General features: G+C 44.8%; 1 protein-coding gene across 1 annotated transcript in view; it reads right to left on the bottom strand.

Annotated features, from left to right (window-relative positions):
- Nucleotides 1–19415, bottom strand: part of AK5 (adenylate kinase 5) — a 180219-nt gene extending 160804 nt beyond the window's left edge. The window contains exons 1-2 of the mRNA XM_066597808.1: nucleotides 19218–19415; nucleotides 2044–2230 (exon numbers count right to left, since the gene is read on the bottom strand). Coding sequence (XP_066453905.1) covers nucleotides 2044–2230; nucleotides 19218–19277 — 247 coding nt within the window. The 5' untranslated portion in view covers nucleotides 19278–19415. The remainder of the gene's footprint in view (nucleotides 1–2043; nucleotides 2231–19217) is intronic.
- Nucleotides 19416–20036: the final 621 nt, after the last annotated feature.

Genomic DNA, 20036 nt, shown 5'->3' with positions numbered 1-20036 from the left:
GGGGAAGCAGTTAGCTCTGACTCCTATGTAAGGCCGATGATATTAATTAAAGGCGCAACTGCGCCTGCAATTACCATCACTGGACACTACACAAGTGTCGGAGCTAACTCCATATAGCATGTAATGCTACATCTCCCCTGTGCTACTGCATTTGCTATAGTGTTTCTAGAAGTCTGTCCTATTAAAGTAACTAGAGATGAGCGAGCGTATTCGGTTCGGGTGTTTTTGCACTCGAGCACCTCTTTTTCCGAGTAACTGACTACTCGGACGAAAAGATTCTGGGGGCGGCGTGGTGGAGCCGGGGGTAGCAGTGGGGAACAGGGGGGAGCTCTCTCTCTCCCCCCCCCCCCCCCACTCCCCTCTGCAACCCCCCGCTCACCCCCGGCGCCCCCCGAATCTTTTCGTCCGAGTAGTTAGTTACTCGGAAAAAGAGGTGCTCGAGTGCAAAAACACCCGAACCGAGTACGCTCGCTCATCTCTAAAAGTAACGCAATATTTATCCCGTGTGGTGAACGACTCCAAGAACATTTTTTATAAACGGTAATCAAAGAGTTGTATGTACTCAAAATGCTACCAAAAAAAGTTACACTGTGCAACACACTTTTTGTAACCAATAAGCAGGTAGGTGGCTCACAGTAACTTTAGTGCGCTGAATTCAAATATGATATCCGTTTTTTTCTGCCATGTCAGGTTTGCCAATTATGGGGAATAATGTAATCCAATTGCCGCTGTATTGTATTTTTTGGAAATCTGCCGATACAATTAATCCAGTCGGCTCGCCATTAACCTTGCATAATAAAAAGAATAACAAAAGTGATTGTGCAACTATTTCGCAATCACTGTTAAACACTGCGCGCTGACTGAACACTATAAGGGTAGGTTTATGTAATATATAGGGTATGTCTCCACGTGCTGACTGAGCACTATAAGGGTAGGTTTATGTAACATATAGGGTATGTCTCCACGCGCTGACTGAACACTATAAGGGTAGCTTTATGTAACATATAGGGGATGTCTCCACATGCTGACTGAGCACTATAAGGGTAGATTTATGTAACCTATAGGGTATGTCTCCACATGCTGACTGAACACTATAAGGGTAGGTTTATGTAACATATAGGGTATGTCTCCACGTGTTGACTGAGCACTATAAGGGTAGGTTTATGTAACATATAGGGTATGTCTCCACATGCTGACTGAGCACTATAAGGGTAGGTTTATGTAACATATAGGGTATGTCTCCGTGTGCTGACTGAGCACTATAAGGGTAGGTTTATGTAACCTATAGGGTATGTCTCCACATGCTGACTGAGCACAATAAGGGTAGGTTTATGTAACATATAGGGTATGTCTCCACGTGCTGACTGAGCACTATAAGGGTAGGTTTATGTAACATATAGGGTATGTCTACACGTGGCGGAAACATTGAGGATCATCCACCAGTAAGCTGTAACTAATGAACTGGGTTTTTACAGGTCGTTGGTTAAACTGAATAAAAGAATCAAAATCATAAAACAAAAATACATGTTTAGTATCGCTGCGTCAGTAAAAGTCCGATCTATCAAAGTAACACATTATTTACTCCACATAGAGAACGTCGTCCGTTTGTTTTTTCATTTTACTCCAGTTTGAACTTTTAAAAGTTTTTCAGTACATTATATGGTACATTAAACAGCACCATTGAAAAATACAACTTGTCCCGCAAAAAACAATCCTTCATACAGCAACGCCGATGGATAAATAAAGGAGTTACGATTTTTTAAAATAGAGGAAAAAAAATGCTTGGTCACTAAGGGGTTAAATAACTTGTAAATGGGACGTGCGACTATTATTCCGTTTTACCAGTGGAATCGGCAGGTTTTAGTTTTACAGAAACAAATCAATTACTATGAATTTCCGGTTCTGAAAAATTTTTTAAAACTTTGTCGCACAGTATACCAGGAGGTCCCACAAAAAAACAGACCTATTTTTCTGGAAAAAACTAAATTGGAACAAAAGGGCCACGTCATTAGGGTCTCAAATATTAGTTATTTTATCACTTACCATTTCGGAAGAACGATCTTCGAGCTTGTCCACCATTGAGCGGAGGCAAGTTTCTTTTGTCCGGTCCCACAAACGTGTCCCACTTGACTTTTTCTGATCCTCCCAACTCCCTCACTTTCTGCAGACAGGTTTCCAAGTAATCCACGGGGTCGTCAGGTCTGTAGTACATTAATCCATTCAGAAGCCCCTGAGTAAGAAGAGACAGAATAGTCAGCATGAACCTCGGTTATACTCCACGCGCTCATCGTAATCCGCAAGTATTACCGCTTCTATGCGATTAACACGTCATAAGTGAGATAACGCGATTATAACGGAGAGACAGAAAATGACTTCTTAGATCGCTGGAATTTACAATCGAGACCTGATCTTCGAGGTTCGGATGGAAAAACGGTCTAGTTATTAGCAGTGATATCGGATCGGTGGTCTTCAGCATCTCTTTTGGCCGGGGATTGGAACATCCCCGCCTCCTAGAAGCGCTGACTCTGATTGGCTGAGTGCTGTGAGCTAGCACTCGATGCACCAGCCACAGCCATTGACAGCGCTCAGCCAATCAGAGGCAGCACTTTCAGAAGCAGGGATTTTTCAATCCCCGGCCAGAAGAGATGCTGAAGAGCAGTACCGGGGACCAGGAAGAAGCTGAAGTGGAGCCGGACAGCACTTCTAAGCTGATGTATTTTTTCCTGCAGCCAGGGCTTTGATAGTAGGATTTCCTACTGTCAAAGTTGCATCACACCGCATGAAAACCGCATTTTCGTGCGATGCGATGCAACAGAGAGAAAGTCTCCATCTTCCCTCCTTGTTTATTGCAGTGCACAAACTTGCGTTTTTCGTGCGATGTGATGCAATTTAAACACTAGAAAGTCCTATTAACTTTCTCGTTACAAAATGGCGGGCCGCAGCGACCTGATGCTTCATGAATCCCAAGAAAAAAGCATCCCTGACACTAAAAAATTGCGTGTACAGAGCAGCGATATCGCTGTCGCCTGTGTGAAAGAGGCCTTAGGCTGCATCCGCACGGGCCATTTTGTTGCGCTATTTTGTAGCAATACGACAATGCTACACATTACATGTATGCGGAGCCCGTGCTTTCCTGTGGGCTCATCCACACAAGCGATGTTTTGTAGTCTTATTCATTGCGAGACTACAAAATTGTGGCACGCTCTAAACAGCTGCAGTTTGCTATTTTTTGTAGTCCATGTTTCCCTATGGAGGCTGCTACTTTCTCGCATCGCAGCGCACAAACTTGTGACTTTCATGCGATGCAATTTTAACATTACGAGGTCCCATTAACTTTCTCGTTACAGCGATCTGATGCTACATGAATCCCAAGAAAAAAGCATCCCTGACACTACAAAATTGTGTGTACAGAGCAGCGATATCGCTGTAGCCCGTGCGGATACAGCCTTCGGCTCACTGTGTATAACCATGCAGTTTTTATGTGCAGGATACGCAGTTGGAAATCTCATAGACTTCAATGTTGTCGCTCACAAGAGCCGCACAAAATACGTGTGCAAAAAAAACATGCAGCATGCACGGTCTTGGTGCATACTACACGCACATACATACTAAGATCGTGTATGGGGATTCCGCTACGTGTAAACATACCCTAAGGGTGGACACCCACTGGCGTTTTTTCTCCAGTGCGCTGCGAGAGTAAAGTTAAAGTCTCGCATCGCAGTGCGAGAAAAAAGCTAAGATATAGCTATTCATGAATGAATAGCTAAGGGCAGTGTGTCATTGGCTGAGCGCTCAGCCAATAGCTAAGCAGTAGCTGCTATTGGCTGAGCCCTCAGCCAATCTGCACAGCCCTTTCAGGAGGCGGGGATTTTTAAATCCCCGACTGCTGAAAGAGCTTAATAGCAGTGCAGGAGAGCCACCAGGAGGACGCATCTGAGCGCCAGAGAGGTGAGTACATTTTTTTTTTACACACTTTTTGCTGTTTATCGGGGAAGGGCTTATATTTCAAGCCCTTCCCCGATAATCATTCCATGGGGCTTGCCAAAGCAGTGCTATCAATGGGATCGGCAGCAGTGCCGATCCCATTGAAAGCACTGGGATAGAATGCCGCGGACTTCTGCCACAGCTGTGACAGCTGTCACAGCTGTGGCAGAAGTCCGTGGCATTCTCCCTATGCTTTCAATGGGGCTAGCGGCGCTGCTGGCCCCATTGAAACCACTAGCGATATGCCGGTTCTATACCGGCGTCTTTCTTGTGCTGCGAGGCGAGAGTTTTCTCGTGCTCTCGCAGCGCAAGAGAGAAAATAACGCTAGTGAGTGTCCACCCTAATGCTGAGTCCACATGGGGATGATCTGCTGCAGACATTCAGCAGGAGATCAGCAGCAGAAAGTCTGCCTTAAAACCTGGTTTCGATGTGAGTTTTATTGCACATTTTTGAGTGGGGTTCACCCTCACATTGAATTCCGCAGCTGAAACGGCGATAAAATTGACATTCTGCTGAATAAAGTTCTGCATATCAATTTCGCACTCATTTTGTCCAGAATTTTCACACCGTTGTGGATGAGATTTTCATATTTTCATCCAATTTGCTGCTACTGTAAATCCGCCTGTGGGCCCTCGGGCTATTAATTCTCAGTTGGCCCCTTTCTATGTCTGCATTGGCTGTGATAGAAGGGCACTGGGTTAGCTATGATCATGAGCCAGCAGCCAAAACCTCAGCGATGTCACCAACAACAAGTGAACTCTTTTGCCCCCTTTTACCTATAGATGCCACATTTTGCCACGTTTACATGCCACCTTTTGACATAGAGTATGCTCTTATAAACATGTAATAAAATTACAGGGGCCACGGAGTCTGGAGGGGCCTACAGTGTACAGGGGTTCAGGAGAGGAAGGGGACCCGGGCTACTGATTAATAAACTTAAAAAGCGACATATTTAACTGCCCGGCAGCTGAAGTCAGCACCCCTGTCCCCGCTGACTTCCAGGTTGTGTGATCATTTGACACGTACATAATCGCTGTGGATATTCCCCGGTCTTAGCATTCACATGATCACACAACGCGGAAGTCAGCAGGGACAGCGGTACCGACTTCAGCTGGTGGGGAACAACAGGGGATGGGACTATGTAGTTGTAGTTGTTTTTTGTTTTTTTTTCAATTAGACTATATAAAATTAAAATCTGAGGCCCAACTGCTGCGCCTGATCCTGCAGCCCGGGTCTACTTCCCCTCCTGGAACCCTGTGCACTGTGGGACCCCCAGATGCAGTAGACCCAGCACCCACCCAGGCCTGCAAGATGCTGGCGCCGGCCCGTCTACATTCCTCGCACATGAGGAACAGGCGCCGATTTATTAAGGAGCAGCAGGAGATGTTTTATGAACTGTATGAAGACATTTGAATTTCATCTTTTCAATAGAGAAACTACATTTACTGCTTGAAAAGTGGCGCTGAAAGGTAAGAGATTTGTGGACAAAAGAGAAATCATTACATTCATGGATTATTATTAGCGAACGCTGCGGAACACGAAAACGTTTCCTGCAAATATTTTTTAGACATTTTCATTATTTGTCTCCATGGAAAAGTAACGACTTAAAGCGCAACTGACAGAAAATGCTTTTTTGTTACATTATGTGTTCAAACCACTCAATTCAGAGACTATAATAAAACCTGCGCGGCTACGGGTGATCCTGCTGGATTGTATCAGGGCTCATCAGTATGTTCACACGGGACGGATACTCTGCGGAATCCCGGCGTTCAATCCAAAGTGTTTTGAAATCCCAACTAAATGAATGCGTTTTACTAATTTTTCGCCTACATGGAGAGACAAGTATCCGCTGTCTAATTGTGCTTGCGGAGCGGATTTTAATGTTGTGGAAAAGCGCCGTATAAGCGATATTTTCTGTACGTTTTTGCAGTAGAAATTGATGTAGAGGTAATATAAAAGCCAGACCTCCATGCGTTCCCGCAAGGGTTTGGTCGCATTGTGAGTTTTAGTGCAGATCCACATGCAAAAATGGTGGATTCTGATGTGGATTTCACAGTGTGAATGGAGTTTTAGCATATCTGCAGACGCCAGGATTTACCATGTGAAATCCACCTTAAAAAAAGGTTTCAAAATCCACGGCTTTCCGGCGTTCCCTTACAAGCTGGTAGTCCACACCATGTACAGCCGCATGGGTTGCACATAGCCAAGGTCGGCTATAGAGAATATGTGTAGGGGATCATGTTAGTCTCTGATAGTCCATAGATTGGCGTGCTGTGGAGTTAGGGCCCTTTTACATGGGACGATTACACTGCTCAACAGCATTTTTGCATCTGGTGTGCGATATATCAATTCTTATGCATTTTTAGGTGTAGGATCTGAATTTACCTTTAGAAATTATGTATCACGTAAGGTTTTTATGTAATTTAGATTTTTTTTAAAGAGTTTTTGTGTTTGTGCTCCTTTTCTGGTGAATTATTTATATAATTAAATCAGTGACTGAGCTAAACTCTGTATTTGAATGTAATACACAGTGGATGAAGTTCTAAAAATGGTCACTAGATGGCAGAACAATGTAGTTGAGCAGGAAGGTTACCGACATGAGCCTATCTGTACTGCTGTTTAGTGTTTGTTGTAATCTGCATAAAGCACTTCTCTTCATTCTTACTTCAGCATATCGGTATTTTTTGAGTTTCATTCACAAATATATTACCAGAAAAACATTATTGAGTTCTGAGGGTTATTTTTTTTTGTATTTAAAACAAAACAATATTTGGCAGTACCGTATTATTGTCTGTGTAATAGTTCTGTGTATCTCAGAAATGTGACGTGATAGATAGAATCTGACTCTTCCACGGAACTCAGCACCCCAAAATTAGTTGAATCAACCTGTTGACCAGTGTTATCCTTCAAACCGTTGAATTGTGTGGATATGAACGATAGTTCTTCAATGTAAACATGGCCAACAGTTGTACGATGAATGATAATTCATTCACTTATAGTTCATCATTCATTTCATGCAGGCATAAAATCATCGTTCGTCGTTTGCCTATCGTTCCATATACAAGGCGATTGTTCAGTTGTTTGCAAACCATTCCCAGGACTCCCCTGAAAGACCAACGATGGACTGAATGAGCTGTGATGAAAAAATGGTTATGAACAACTTGTTCATTCATTCCAATGTTTAATCTCCACTAGTTCTAGAGTTGAATACTATCATATGGTGTCATACAGTTATGTACTATTCTAATTCTGTTCCAGATTTTTAAAAGGGGTTACCTAGCTGTAAACTACATATGGCCTATCCCATGACGGGTAATGAATAGTAGATCAGTTGGGGTTCTGCTTTTTGCAGAAAGAAGACAGCACCATTCTTACTGCAGTGACCAGGCTTGGTATTACAGGCATTGAAATGAATGGGAACTTGGCCTGCAATACTAAACTAGGCCACTACAGAAATCAGCTCAGTGAATGAACACGCTGACCTTGCCACACAGTTGATCAGTTGGGGTTAGGAGGGACCCAAGGTAAGGATAGGGCATAAATAGTTTACATTTTACCCCTATCCTTAAAAATCTATGAAAACACCCTGTAATTGACTAACAATACATAACTGGCTGTTGTAAAATCTGCAGCAAAATGTCATGTATTTATGTAGCCTAAGGGCTGATGTACATTATATATACATATCACACAGTTCCCTAATACAGTGGCCATAAACTGCTATTGGCCCATACTAGATCTCCATGTACCTCTGATTTAGTACAAAATCCACAGGATATAAGATATCTTGGGCTATTGGGGGAATAAAAGAATGCAGACTATCTGTAAGCAGAGATATGGTGAGGGAACACTTAGCTAACTTACATGAATTCACGTCTCAAGGTCCAGATGAATTATATCCTAGGATACTAAAGGAAGCAGCAGAGGTAATTGCTGAACCACTTGCCATAATCTTTGAAAATTCCTGGAGAACAGGTTTTCGGCATTACGCCCGCTTTGTACAGTGACCTTGAGTACTTGCGTGTGAATTCGCTTTGTTCCGTTGCCATGTATGGACGTGACGCAGTGTCATGGATCAGGTATTACTCCATGGAGTGACGAGCATACATCTGTGGGTCGGTGGCTGGAATGTATTAAAGGTTCTTAAAAACAAACCTTAGGCGTGAACTAATTACTAAGTATAAATATATACAAGGTCAATACAGAGATCTGGCTAATGATCTGTTCTATAATTAGGGCTATGGAGAGAACAGGGACATTGTGCTGCATCAGATAAATTTATCCTACATTACTTATCCTGTACTGATCCTGAGTTCCATCCTGTAGTATACTCCAGAGCTGCACTCACTATTCTGCTGGTGGAGTCACTGTGTACATACATTACTTATCCTGTACTGATCCTGAGTTGCATCCTGTATTATACTCAGGAGCTGCACTCACTATTCTGCTGGTGGAGTCACTGTGTACATACATTACTTATCCTGTACTGATCCTGAGTTACATCCTGTATTATACTCCAGAGCTGCACTCACTATTCTGCTGCTGGAGTCACTGTATACATACATTACTTATCCTGTACTGAACCTGAGTTATATCCTGTATTATACTCAGGAGCTGCACTCACTATTCTGCTGGTGGAGTCACTGTGTACATACATTACTTATCCTGTACTGATCCTGAGTTACATCCTGTATTATACCCCAGAGCTGCACTCACTATTCTGCTGGTGGAGTCACTGTGTACATACATTACTTATCCTGTACTGATCCTGAGTTACATTCTGTATTATACTCCAGAGCTGCACTCACTATTCTGCTGCTGGAGTCACTGTATACATACATTACTTATCCTGTACTGAACCTGAGTTATATACTGTATTATACTCAGGAGCTGCACTCACTATTCTGCCTGTGGAGTCACTGTATACATACATTACTTATCCTGTACTGATCCTGAGTTATATCCTGTATTATACTCAGGTGCTGCTCTCACTATTCTGCTGGTGAAGTCATAATGTGATATTTTCATATAGACCTTCACATACTATGCATACACATAAAATGAAATTATGCAAAATCCTAGCTTCCTGCAATCACCACTAGATGGAGCTCAGGAGTTTACTGTGTACATTTATACACTGAACTTTATAATACATATGCTTGAGACACCCCCTAGTGGTAGCTTCAGGCAGGCACAATTTTATCCTTTAACTCTATGTTCATGCAGAGAAGTTGAAGCTTTGTATATAAAAAAAAATGGTGCTCTGGCCGCTGTACAGCTGTATTCTGAAATTAATCAGCACAGACTGCTCTACCCCAAAACAACCCGGTCTTAAACGTTAAAGACTCACTTTAAGATCGGAGAAGTTCTGTAAGTTTGCACAACAACAGGCTGTAAGCGATTGACTTCATCATCGGATGGTCGTCTGGTTACAGGATTTACTTGACAGCCTGTTTCTATTCTGCAGCAGGGAGACCTGTGATTATATTCTGCATTATCCTCTCAGATGTCAGCAGCCTGCGGCTCCAGCTACATTAACGATGGCTCCCCGCTGTCCGGGAAAGACATGATATGCCTGCAGGGCCTTATTAGCAAGTAAGATGACCGTATCGCTACGTCTGGGCAGTTATGAAATAAACACATTGTGAAGGATACCTGGAGACGCTTGTAGAAGGAGCCGTTCCAGGGATGAGATGTGAGGGAACGGCTATATATGTACACGAGTCTCTTAGTGTATTCATAGGGCTCAGCATGGTTGGGCGCACACTTATACTTACATTGAATGGCCCCTTTATTAGAAGCCCCCATCTACAAGTGCCTTGGACCTCCTTCACATCTGCAGCAGCTCATCAGAGGTATCAGAGGACCTGGGGTGTGCCAAGAAAACCTTCCCCCCAACATTACTACATCTCCACCAGCTTCACAGGAAGGGGTCAGTGATTCATGCTGCTGGTACTGTTGTACCTTGATGCCACCGGAAGCTAGGGGCTGAGCGTGCTTTGGTGGAGTGAACGCCCCCTGTCCGGCCCCTAGCTTCCGATTGGCTATTAGTGCGGCAGGGAGGACATTGACAGCGGGCCTGCTTATTTCCCCCCCGATGCCGAACAACTCACACCTCTCCCCGCCGCTGTACTGCCACTGCCATTTCCGCTCCCGTCCAGGTTTCGGCCGCTGCAGGCGGGAGTGCTGTAACTCAGCTTCCCGCAGCTCTCGTCGGCAGACTGCCACCTCAACTTGCGTTCCCCCTGGTCGCCCCATCCAGGCTTCGGCACTGCAGGAGGGACCGCTATCACTCAGCTCCCTGCAGCTGTCCCCGGCGGACTAGCATCTCCACTGGCGTTCCCCTTGGTTGACCACTGCCGACGGGGAGCGGTGTACATTTGGTGTGGCCACTCCACATGCCTGGCATGTAATTGGGGTCCCCGCTCCTCTCCCCCCCCCCCCCCCACGGCCGGACTGTGTCACTCACAGTAGCTGCGAGGGACAAGTGTCGGCGGGGAGCGCTGTACATTTAGCACACGCTCCTCTTTTCTCGTGGTCACGTTCACCCTGCGGGCGCTTCAGGTGGCTGCGCTGTCACTGGGGTCCCTGCTCCTCTTCCCCCCAACTGGACTGTGTCACTCACAGCCGGGGACAAGTACATCAGGCCAGCAGCAGGGGCACAGCGCCGGAGCCCTGAGTGCAGACAATCAGGAAGTGGGGACACCTACCACTTCTGGTAGTGACATAATACAACAGTACTCATGCTGCTTGCACCAAATTCTGCCCTCCCATCAGCACGGTGCAACAAAGATCTGGATCCACCTGACTAGGAGACGTTTTTCAGCTGCTCAGTAATACAAGTTTTGCGCTGTTTCACCCGCTAGAGTCTCGTCTTTCTGTCTCTCGTAGACACAATGGTGCTGGAACTGGTCGTCTGCTCTAACACCCCATCTGTACTAAGAGCGCCTTCACACAGGTGTATGTAGAATTGCGCACGATTCAGTGCAATGTATTTGTGCCCTGAACAAAGCTTTTTTTTTTGCGCGTGTATCTCCATGCAGCAGGCCCATTTTGCCCCTGCAGGGCAGGGTTTTTTGTGCATGGGACACAACCACGCCCCGATTTAATGGCTAGTTAGCCTAATTAGTTCCAGAGGTGTTCTTTTTTCCAGTGGAATTACGCAGCATTTTTCCTTGTGTATTGCACTCGCATTAGTGCACCCCCCCATAGACTTCTATGGGGACTTTTAGTGCGCAAATGTGCACAAAAGTAGAGCATGCTGCTTTTTTTTTTTGCACAAAAAGGGGAGACATTAACAAACCCATTTATATCAATGGGTCCTATTCTCTATGTATGCATGCTCATGTTTTGCTTGCACAAATACACTCGTGTGAAACCGCCCTAGAAGAATTTGGGAATATAAGTTTATAACAACTTTTGACACTTTGAATAGTGGGTTAAATTCTTCATGAGGATTTATGTGTGAATGGGAGGTATAAGACATCTATAGCAAAGATAACACTGCTGGCCTGGTGAACCCCCCAACACTAATTCAGGGACCATAAAACTTTCACTCCCTTATCAGTGTCTAGTTAAAAAAGGTTTGTTTCTGTTGAAGTATTCCTTTAAGTGCAAACCAATCATATCCATGTCTGTGCCTTGTCATAAGCACTGGCGTAACTATAGGGGATGCAGGGGATGTGGTTACACCTGGGCCCATGAGCCTTAGGGGGCCCATAAGGCCTCTCTTCTCCTTATAGGGAGCCCAGTACTATGCATAAAGCATTATAGTTGGGGGCCCTGTTACAGGTTTTGCATTGGGGCCCAGGAGCTTCAAGTTACACCTCTGGTCATAAGTATGTGTGTATAAATAATTATGCCTCTTCGTATCTATTTCATTTAAGCCTGAAGAAGAACCCTGCGTTGGTTCGGAAACTCGCTGTAACATCATGTATTTTTGCTAGCCATTAACCCCTTGAGTGGCAGGTTTCCTACTACCCTGTCGTGCCCACCAGGGCAGGTTTTTTTAAATGGTCTAATCATTGAATTTCAACTAGTTTTGCAGTTGCGTCTCAAGAGCCATAACTTTTTCATTTTTCCATTGACATGGCCATATAAGGGCTTGTTTTTTGCGGGACAAGTTGTGATTTTTTAAACAGGGGGGAGGAAAAAAAGAAATGGGGAAAAAAGAAAAAAAGGGGCCATGTCATTAAGGGGTTAAATAATATATTAACTTCCTTCTCTGGGTCATTACGACGCACACGGATACCACATGTGTGATTGTATTTTTGATTTTTTACAAAGTAAAGGGAGACAAGTGTTTTTATTATTTTTTTTATAATTTTTTTACATTTTTTTTTTTTGTCCCTTTAGGGGACTTCCACAGGGACCCATCAGGACCCCTGATCACATTCCGGGGGTCCGATGGTGACAGCCCTTTACATGCTGCAGTGACAGCCCTTTACATGCTGCAGTCACATAGACTGCAGCATGTAAAGGGTTAACACAGCAGAGATCGGAGGTTTTCTCTGATCTCTGCTGTAAGAGCTGGTACCTAGCTGTCCTCTGACAGCTAACAACCAGCTCTCCCTGCCACAGAGACCATCGGCTTGCTTCTGACAAGCCGATGGTCTCTATGGCAACCTGTAAACAAACCAGTGCAGGAGATTGCCGACATATCTGCAATATCTTCTGCTCGTTTTTCAAAGCCCCTGCTTTGTTCTCTGTGGGTCTGTGCAGGCAGAGCACGCTGTCACAGCTTGTGGCATTGTGCTCTGCAGCTCCCATAGTGATACATAGCCCGGAAATCTTCCGGGCTATGTTGCTATGAACAGTGGAGCTCGTCCCTGGAAATTTTCCGGGCGTGCCACTCAAGGGGTTAAAAGGTATGATATCTACAAAATTACGTGATTTCTCTTGCTGGGAACAATCACAATAAGCCGCCCTAAGGAACGGCAAGTTGTACATTAGGACAAGTTAGCTGGAGCTCCAGCATCGTATTTGGCTGACTGTGCAGCACCTCTTGGTCAGAGTGATTCCTGACATCCTCCTCCGACCCTTTTGGTGATGAGTTGTTTCCGCACACAGAATCCCCTTTGTTGGATATTTTTCCTCAATCATGCCAATCTCTGGATACTCTCCACACTGTTACATGGAAACACCCCCTACTCCCCCGCAGTTGGCAGTAAAATCCCATCCCCGGCTAGTCTAGCACCGATGACCGGCCTCATTGAAAGTCGCTCCGATCACTGGATTTTCCCATCTAATGTGGATTCACACTGAAACTGATCCACAGAAAACTCGTCACATGATTTTATGCTGCACGCCGGGGTCACGGGGAGAATATCCATACAGGGAAGCGCCAATCATGAGAGGGCTCTAATAAAGGGGCCGGGGGCTCTAAGGCACCATTTAGTGCTTAGGTGTGAGGAGGATCCTAATATCAGGATGAACAAGCCGCAGTCTGTACACGGATACTGCAATACCAAGTCTGGTAGAAACTCTGAACCCTGAAGTTGCCTCCGACGCAGCACATGCATAGATAAGACCAACCTAATATGTCTTGGCCGTGTTCATGGGCTTTTACATCATCTTTTGCCGGCAACATGACCAAAATTATGGTTGGAAGAATTCCCAGTTCTTTAGTTAACAGGAGGAGATATAACTTGAATTTCCAGGGCTATAATGCAAAATATGCAACAGTTTCCCCCAACTATCATGTGTCATTTATAGTACGGGGTCAGAGGGATATTGTGGCCCCCTTTGGCTCCAGCGCCCTGAGTAACTGCACTTCACATGATTGTGCTTATTAGAAGGCCACAGCTGGCGGAATTCTCCTGTCATGGATTTTGTTGCAAATTTGTGTCGATCCCGCAGCAAAATCTTATTGTGGGACGTGAGGATTTGCTGCTGATCCACTGGGGATTTTGTCCCCGTACATTGGGGAGGGAGGGGGGGGGGGGGGGGTGTCTTCGACATTCTGCAATTTAATGACTTGAGAATCTACAGCACGCTCAATTTTCTCTGCAGACTTTTTTCTCTAGAAGAGACTTACGTTTTCAATTCCCCATCCACGTGTATTTACGGTAATTTGCAGTGCAGAACACGTACCGCAAATCCACCACGTCTGAACTCGCCCTCAGGCTAGATTCACACGGACAATTTTAACATCCAAGTTTGAAAGTGCCTGAACTCGGACTCATTAAAATCAGTGAGTGTACTTGTAAGCGGTCGCGGGTCGTCACAGGTCCCAGATGGCGTCGCAATGACAGGCAGAGGCAATACGAAGCAATTTTACTGAATCAACAGTTTAATTAGCACTTTCGCTCCACAGGGGGTGCAAATCCTTTAAATGTTCCGTAAACATAAACCGGAAGTCACCCACCAATAACAGGTATCTCCGTCCTCGTATTTCGCAGCATGCGGGTAATTTGCACCGTAGATGCCCGGGTATTTTCTTCTCCTTCCTCTGGGCGACAAGGAACTTCATACCATCCAGTGACTCACATCTTAGTAGTAATACTCCAACGTTGTACTCCATAGTATTTCAAAGGTCCATAACATCACTACCTCGCGGACTACGCACTGTAGGCGCCAGAGTACATCCTAAATTTCAGAGCTCCGCCCCACTGCGGACTCATGCACCTAGGTGCTAACAGACAGGTACATTTTGGTCACACATCTCTCAATGGCACATAGCGCTGTTAACCCCGAAGTGTCCTGTCCTCCGTAACACTGCCTTGCACATCACATTAATGAACCTCTTATGCAATTCCTGCCTCTTGTCATTCCTAGGTCCACCATGCTGTCAGCGGCTTTCAGGGACCGAGTCCTCTGTGGGATGGGAGACTCCTTCCCCTTCCATGCGGTCTGTCTTGGCCCCCCGATCGTCAGGGTGATTCTGGTCATCTGTTGAGCGCTGCCTTCCCCCACTATGGAGGCAGCACTAGAGTTCCCACACTCACTGGCCGCTGCCATGAACTAAACTGTCCTACTTTTCTGCTGCATCTGCCACACAAGACCTGCTGCTGACTGGCACACACACACTGCTGCTCCTGGCCTTTGTGTCTGGGACTGAAGCTGTGACACAGCTACAGCCCTTCTATATGCCCCCTGTAGGTGCTAGAATCTCCCGCGCTTAGCGGTGGGGAGAGGGCGGGGCTTCACATGTGCCAACATTGGTTCTCACGTGTAAGGGAATCTTCTCCTGCGCCTTCGCAAAGGGCCTTCTACATACTTACATACATAATGTTTTTCACGGACCAAAGGTCTATGTAAGAGATCGCAGCATGTCCCATTCTGATGCCATTCTAGAACCAGAATTACCCATTCAATTCACTTGGTGCGTTAAAAAAATGGAATGCACTTATATGGCATGTGTCTGCATTCCTTTTTTCCATGAACCCATTGACTTCAATACGAGTATTAAATTACATCAATTGTGCCACCTTCCATTTTTTCTTGACACATCTAACAGATTACACTTGGATGACACTCGCATGTTAAGAACTGAAGAAAAACTGTTGGAGAATGCATGAACACCGACACTTAAAGTGACCCTCCAATTCAAGGACAGAGGGGTTTGTAACATTGTCTGCTGTTGGTCCTATGCGCCATTCTTCAGTGGATCTGCTGGTTCCGGGCCCCATTTTTGGCCATCCAAGATGGTCAGTACAATCTTCGACTACCTAATCCACGCTGTGCATAGGTATCGGGTTGGACTACCATTGCACTACACCTGCTATAGCACCAGCCAATCAGAGCGGAGCATGAAGTGTCTCGGACCACCGAAGCACCGTGTTAGAAGAGTGCGGTGGCCATTACTGACGAGCTCTTCTCACGCAGGTGCGTTGGTCTCACTCGTCCATTGATCCAGGCATCCAACTTAAAACAATCTTTATGTTGCAAGTTCTCAAAAACAAGTGAAGACGAGATCAGAAGATATGGAGAATTTAAAGGGCCAGAAAACCATCCGCTGATGGCGCAATCTACAGCTCTGAGTGATAGAAAGCAGTAGAGGCCTAAAATAAGACTCAGTTAGTCTACTGATGATGGGGGATGGGCGCACAATAAGATATATATGGCGGAACAAGCCAGACGCAATACAAGAAGTACGCAGAATATACTTAGTAACATAGTGTGAAAGGCAGCTCTCAACCTGCATTGGGGTCACTTCAGGGTTTCCATCTCTTTGCTCCATTTTTGGAGGCGAGAAACTGAAATAAAACTTAATACAAAGATATAAGACGGGTTTTTTTTGTCTCCTGGATTCCTGCAATATTCCGCCGGACGCCAAATTATGGGGACATTCTTCCCTAGAAACTGTGCCTGGTACATGCAGTGGGTAATCCGTTGAATGGAGGCACAAGGATGCCAAGTGTGCACAGGATGTCTTACAGCTCCCAAAAGTGTCGTCACCCAGCTTTCTCTTTGTCACCAATAGTGATCCGCCTCTTCTATTAAAGGGGTATTCGCACCCTACTTGTTGGTTTCCGTAACTCCCATAGAAGTGAATGGAGAAAGCCACGTGGCCACCACTCCACTCATTGTCTGTCGGGACCCTCATTCTGGATTAACGTGCGGGTCCTGGGAGGGGACCAGCATCTACCAGACATTGATAGCATGTGCTGGTTCTTACACCATAGTGTCTACAGTGCCAATACCTCTTTAACTTTCTTGGCAGATTTGCCATTCAAGTCTTGAGTCATCAGCTCTAGTGAAAGCAACTGTTCCACCCAAAACCCAAAAGTCACCAGTAATAGTTGTTCTCTGCCATCATTTCGTAGTTATATTACTTTCTGGGAAAGCAGAGTGACAATCAGTATGGTTGTCATTAGAGCTCCAGCTTTCTCACAGTCCTGACTGGTAATTCCACAGTATGGTTTACCAATAAGGTGTATCACTAGTACAGAATAGAATGTACAGACTGGCACATAACGGGTATCCTGGCACAGCATTCATCGAGGACATTTAGGAATAAACCACAATGACGAGGTGACACTGGCATCATGAATATGTCATTTATCATTGACTCTGGATGACACAGAAGGCAACGAGCCGTGCAGAAATGGTTAATCCACAGTAGTATATATTGAGCACTGGCTGACACGGTGTATACCGAGCTGCTAGACACACTGGAGTTATATTCTATCACAGCATGAAGTATATTTACAATCAACATTGAAATTGCAACACTTTTCCTTGACTTTTCCTTCTTGTTGCAATTTCAATGTCGAGGAGTGTCTACAATGTATCATGAGCCGCTCAACAGAGGAATCAGATGGCACATTATGGTGTACTGGCACATTGCCCTTTAATATGGCACAAGGATTAGTCAGATACTAGGGCAAACATCATCCTAAAATCCACTGCTACCTATACAGCATTGTACTATAGGGTGGCTGATACAGGTATAAGGTTGTCACACTAGTTGTGTAGGCTACATTGCCACATAGGTACTAAGAAGGGTACACAGTCATATTGGCAGTAGGTAGGCGACATAGTATAGTTATATTGGTAGTAGGAGGACTACACTGTCATAGTAGCACTATAAAAGGTACATAGTCATAGTGGAACTAGGTAGGTTACATTGTCATAGTGGCACTAGGTAGGTTACATTGTCATAGTGGCACTAGGTAGGTTACATTGTCATAGTGGCACTAAGTAGGTTACATTGTCATAGTGGCACTAAGTAGGTTACATTGTCATAGTGGCACTAGGTAGGTTACATTGTCATAGTGGAACTAGGTAGGTTACATTGTCATAGTGGCACTAGGTAGGTTACATTGTCATAGTGGCACTGGGTAGGTTACATTGTCATAGTGGCACTAAGTAGGTTACATTGTCATAGTGGCACTAGGTAGGTTACATTGTCATAGTGGCACTAAGTAGGTTACATTGTCATAGTGGCACTAGGTAGGTTACATTGTCATAGTGGAACTAGGTAGGTTACATTGTCATAGTGGCACTAGGTAGGTTACATTGTCATAGTGGAACTAGGTAGGTTACATTGTCATAGTGGAACTAGGTAGGTTACATTGTCATAGTGGAACTAGGTAGGTTACATTGTCATAGTGGCACTAGGTAGGTTACATTGTCATAGTGGCACTAGGTAGGTTACATTGCTGTAGTGGTACTAGGTAAATATATGGTTATAGTGGTACTAGGTAGTTACGGTTGTCATAGAAGCAGTAGGTAGGTTACATTGTATAGTGACACTAGAAAGGTTACAATGTTGCATTTATACTGTCATGACATAACATGCTAGATTGGCAGAAAGTATAATTTGAAGAATGCAGTTCCATGTGGAGTAAGGTAGGTTACATTGTCATAGTGGCACTAGGTAGGTTACATTGTCATAGTGGCACTAGGTAGGTTACATTGCTGTAGTGGTACTAGGTAAATATATGGTTATAGTGGTACTAGGTAGTTACGGTTGTCATAGAAGCAGTAGGTAGGTTACATTGTATAGTGACACTAGAAAGGTTACAATGTTGCATTTATACTGTCATGACATAACATGCTAGATTGGCAGAAAGTATAATTTGAAGAATGCAGTTCCATGTGGAGTAAGGTAGGTTACATTATCATAGTAGCACAAGGTAGGTTACATGGTCATAGTAGTTCTAATAGATATATTGTCACAGTGGTACTAGGTCGCCATGGTTGTCATAGCGGCACTAGAAAAGGTACAATGTCACAATGTGGCTTTTATGCTGACATGACATAACATGCTGGATTGGCACAAAGCCTGTTAAATTTCAAGAATACATTTGCAGGGGCGCCAGGAAGGGTACATTATCATAGTGGCACTAGGAAGGGTACATTATCATAGTGGCACTAGGAAGGGTACATTATCATAGTGGCACTAGGAAGGGTACATTGTTATAGTGGCACTAGGAAGGGTACATTATCATAGTGGCACTAGGAAGGGTACATTGTTATAGTGGCACTAGGAAGGGTACATTGTCTTTAGTGATACTCCGTAGACATCATGTCATTCTGGTAATAGGTGGCTACATTGTGATAGTGGCACTAGAAAGGGTACAATGTCACAATGTGGCTTTTATGTCAGCAGGGCATAACATGCTGGATTGGCACAAAGCTGATTACATTTGCAGTGGCACAATATAGCTTAATGATAGAAGTACTCCGGTGCATAATACAATATAATGCTCCAGCAGCCCCTTACATAATGCATCAGGTGGACTAGTAAAAGAAATACCATAGCGGAGAACTAGAAGCCCCTTACCTCAAATAGCTGGGGGATCTCTCTCCTGGTCAGGTACTCCTTGGGGTCAGTGCTGTTCATGTCTGCAGACAGTTGATGTGGTCAGTCCTCTAGTGTCCCCTCAGTGTCACCAGTGTCCCCAAACTCCCAGCAGTGTCCAGGCATCAGTTGCAGGAATCAGTGTGTAGACATTTGTCAGCAGCTCCTCCTGTCCCAGTAACTCCCAGTGACTCCCAGTCCTCCCAGTGTCCCCAGCAATGTGTGCAGAGCTCAGCAGCTTGTAGGCAGCGCTCACACATGCAGCCAGACACAGGATCTGCCAGCCCTGCCAGCCCTGCCACCCAGCAGCGATCCTCCCACATTCCCATCCACTAATGTGCGTCTCCTGCCTCATCAGGGGTCACTGCTTCACAGTTTTGGAGCCTGGAAGATAACAATAGAAATCTCTGCTGTAGCTGAGCGATCGGCGCAAATCTGTTTGTGTAATTAGGGCTGGGAATTAGGATTTGGCATTGTGATGTTAACCCTTTAATGATGAGCTTATTTTTTGCCTTCACCCCTTAGGGACATGGTCCTTTTTTTTTCTTGCATTTTCGCTTTTCCTCCCCCCTTTTATTTATCCATCGACGTAGATGTCTGAGGGCTTGTTGTTTGCGGGATGGATTGTACTTTTAATGTAGCATATAATGTAATGAAAAACTTTTAATATAAAAATTCTAAGTGGAGTGAAATGGAAGAAAAACGAAATTCCGCCATCTTTGGGTGCGTCTTGTTTCTGCGACGTACAAACTGCAACAAAAATGATCTGATCCCTTTATTTTGTGGGTCAGTACGATTACT

Source organism: Eleutherodactylus coqui, chromosome 3 (genome assembly GCF_035609145.1).
Source record: "Eleutherodactylus coqui strain aEleCoq1 chromosome 3, aEleCoq1.hap1, whole genome shotgun sequence".
Lineage (NCBI taxonomy): Eukaryota > Metazoa > Chordata > Amphibia > Anura > Eleutherodactylidae > Eleutherodactylus > Eleutherodactylus coqui.
Note: the sequence above shows the minus strand (reverse complement) of the source record. Positions and strands in the feature narration are given on the sequence as shown.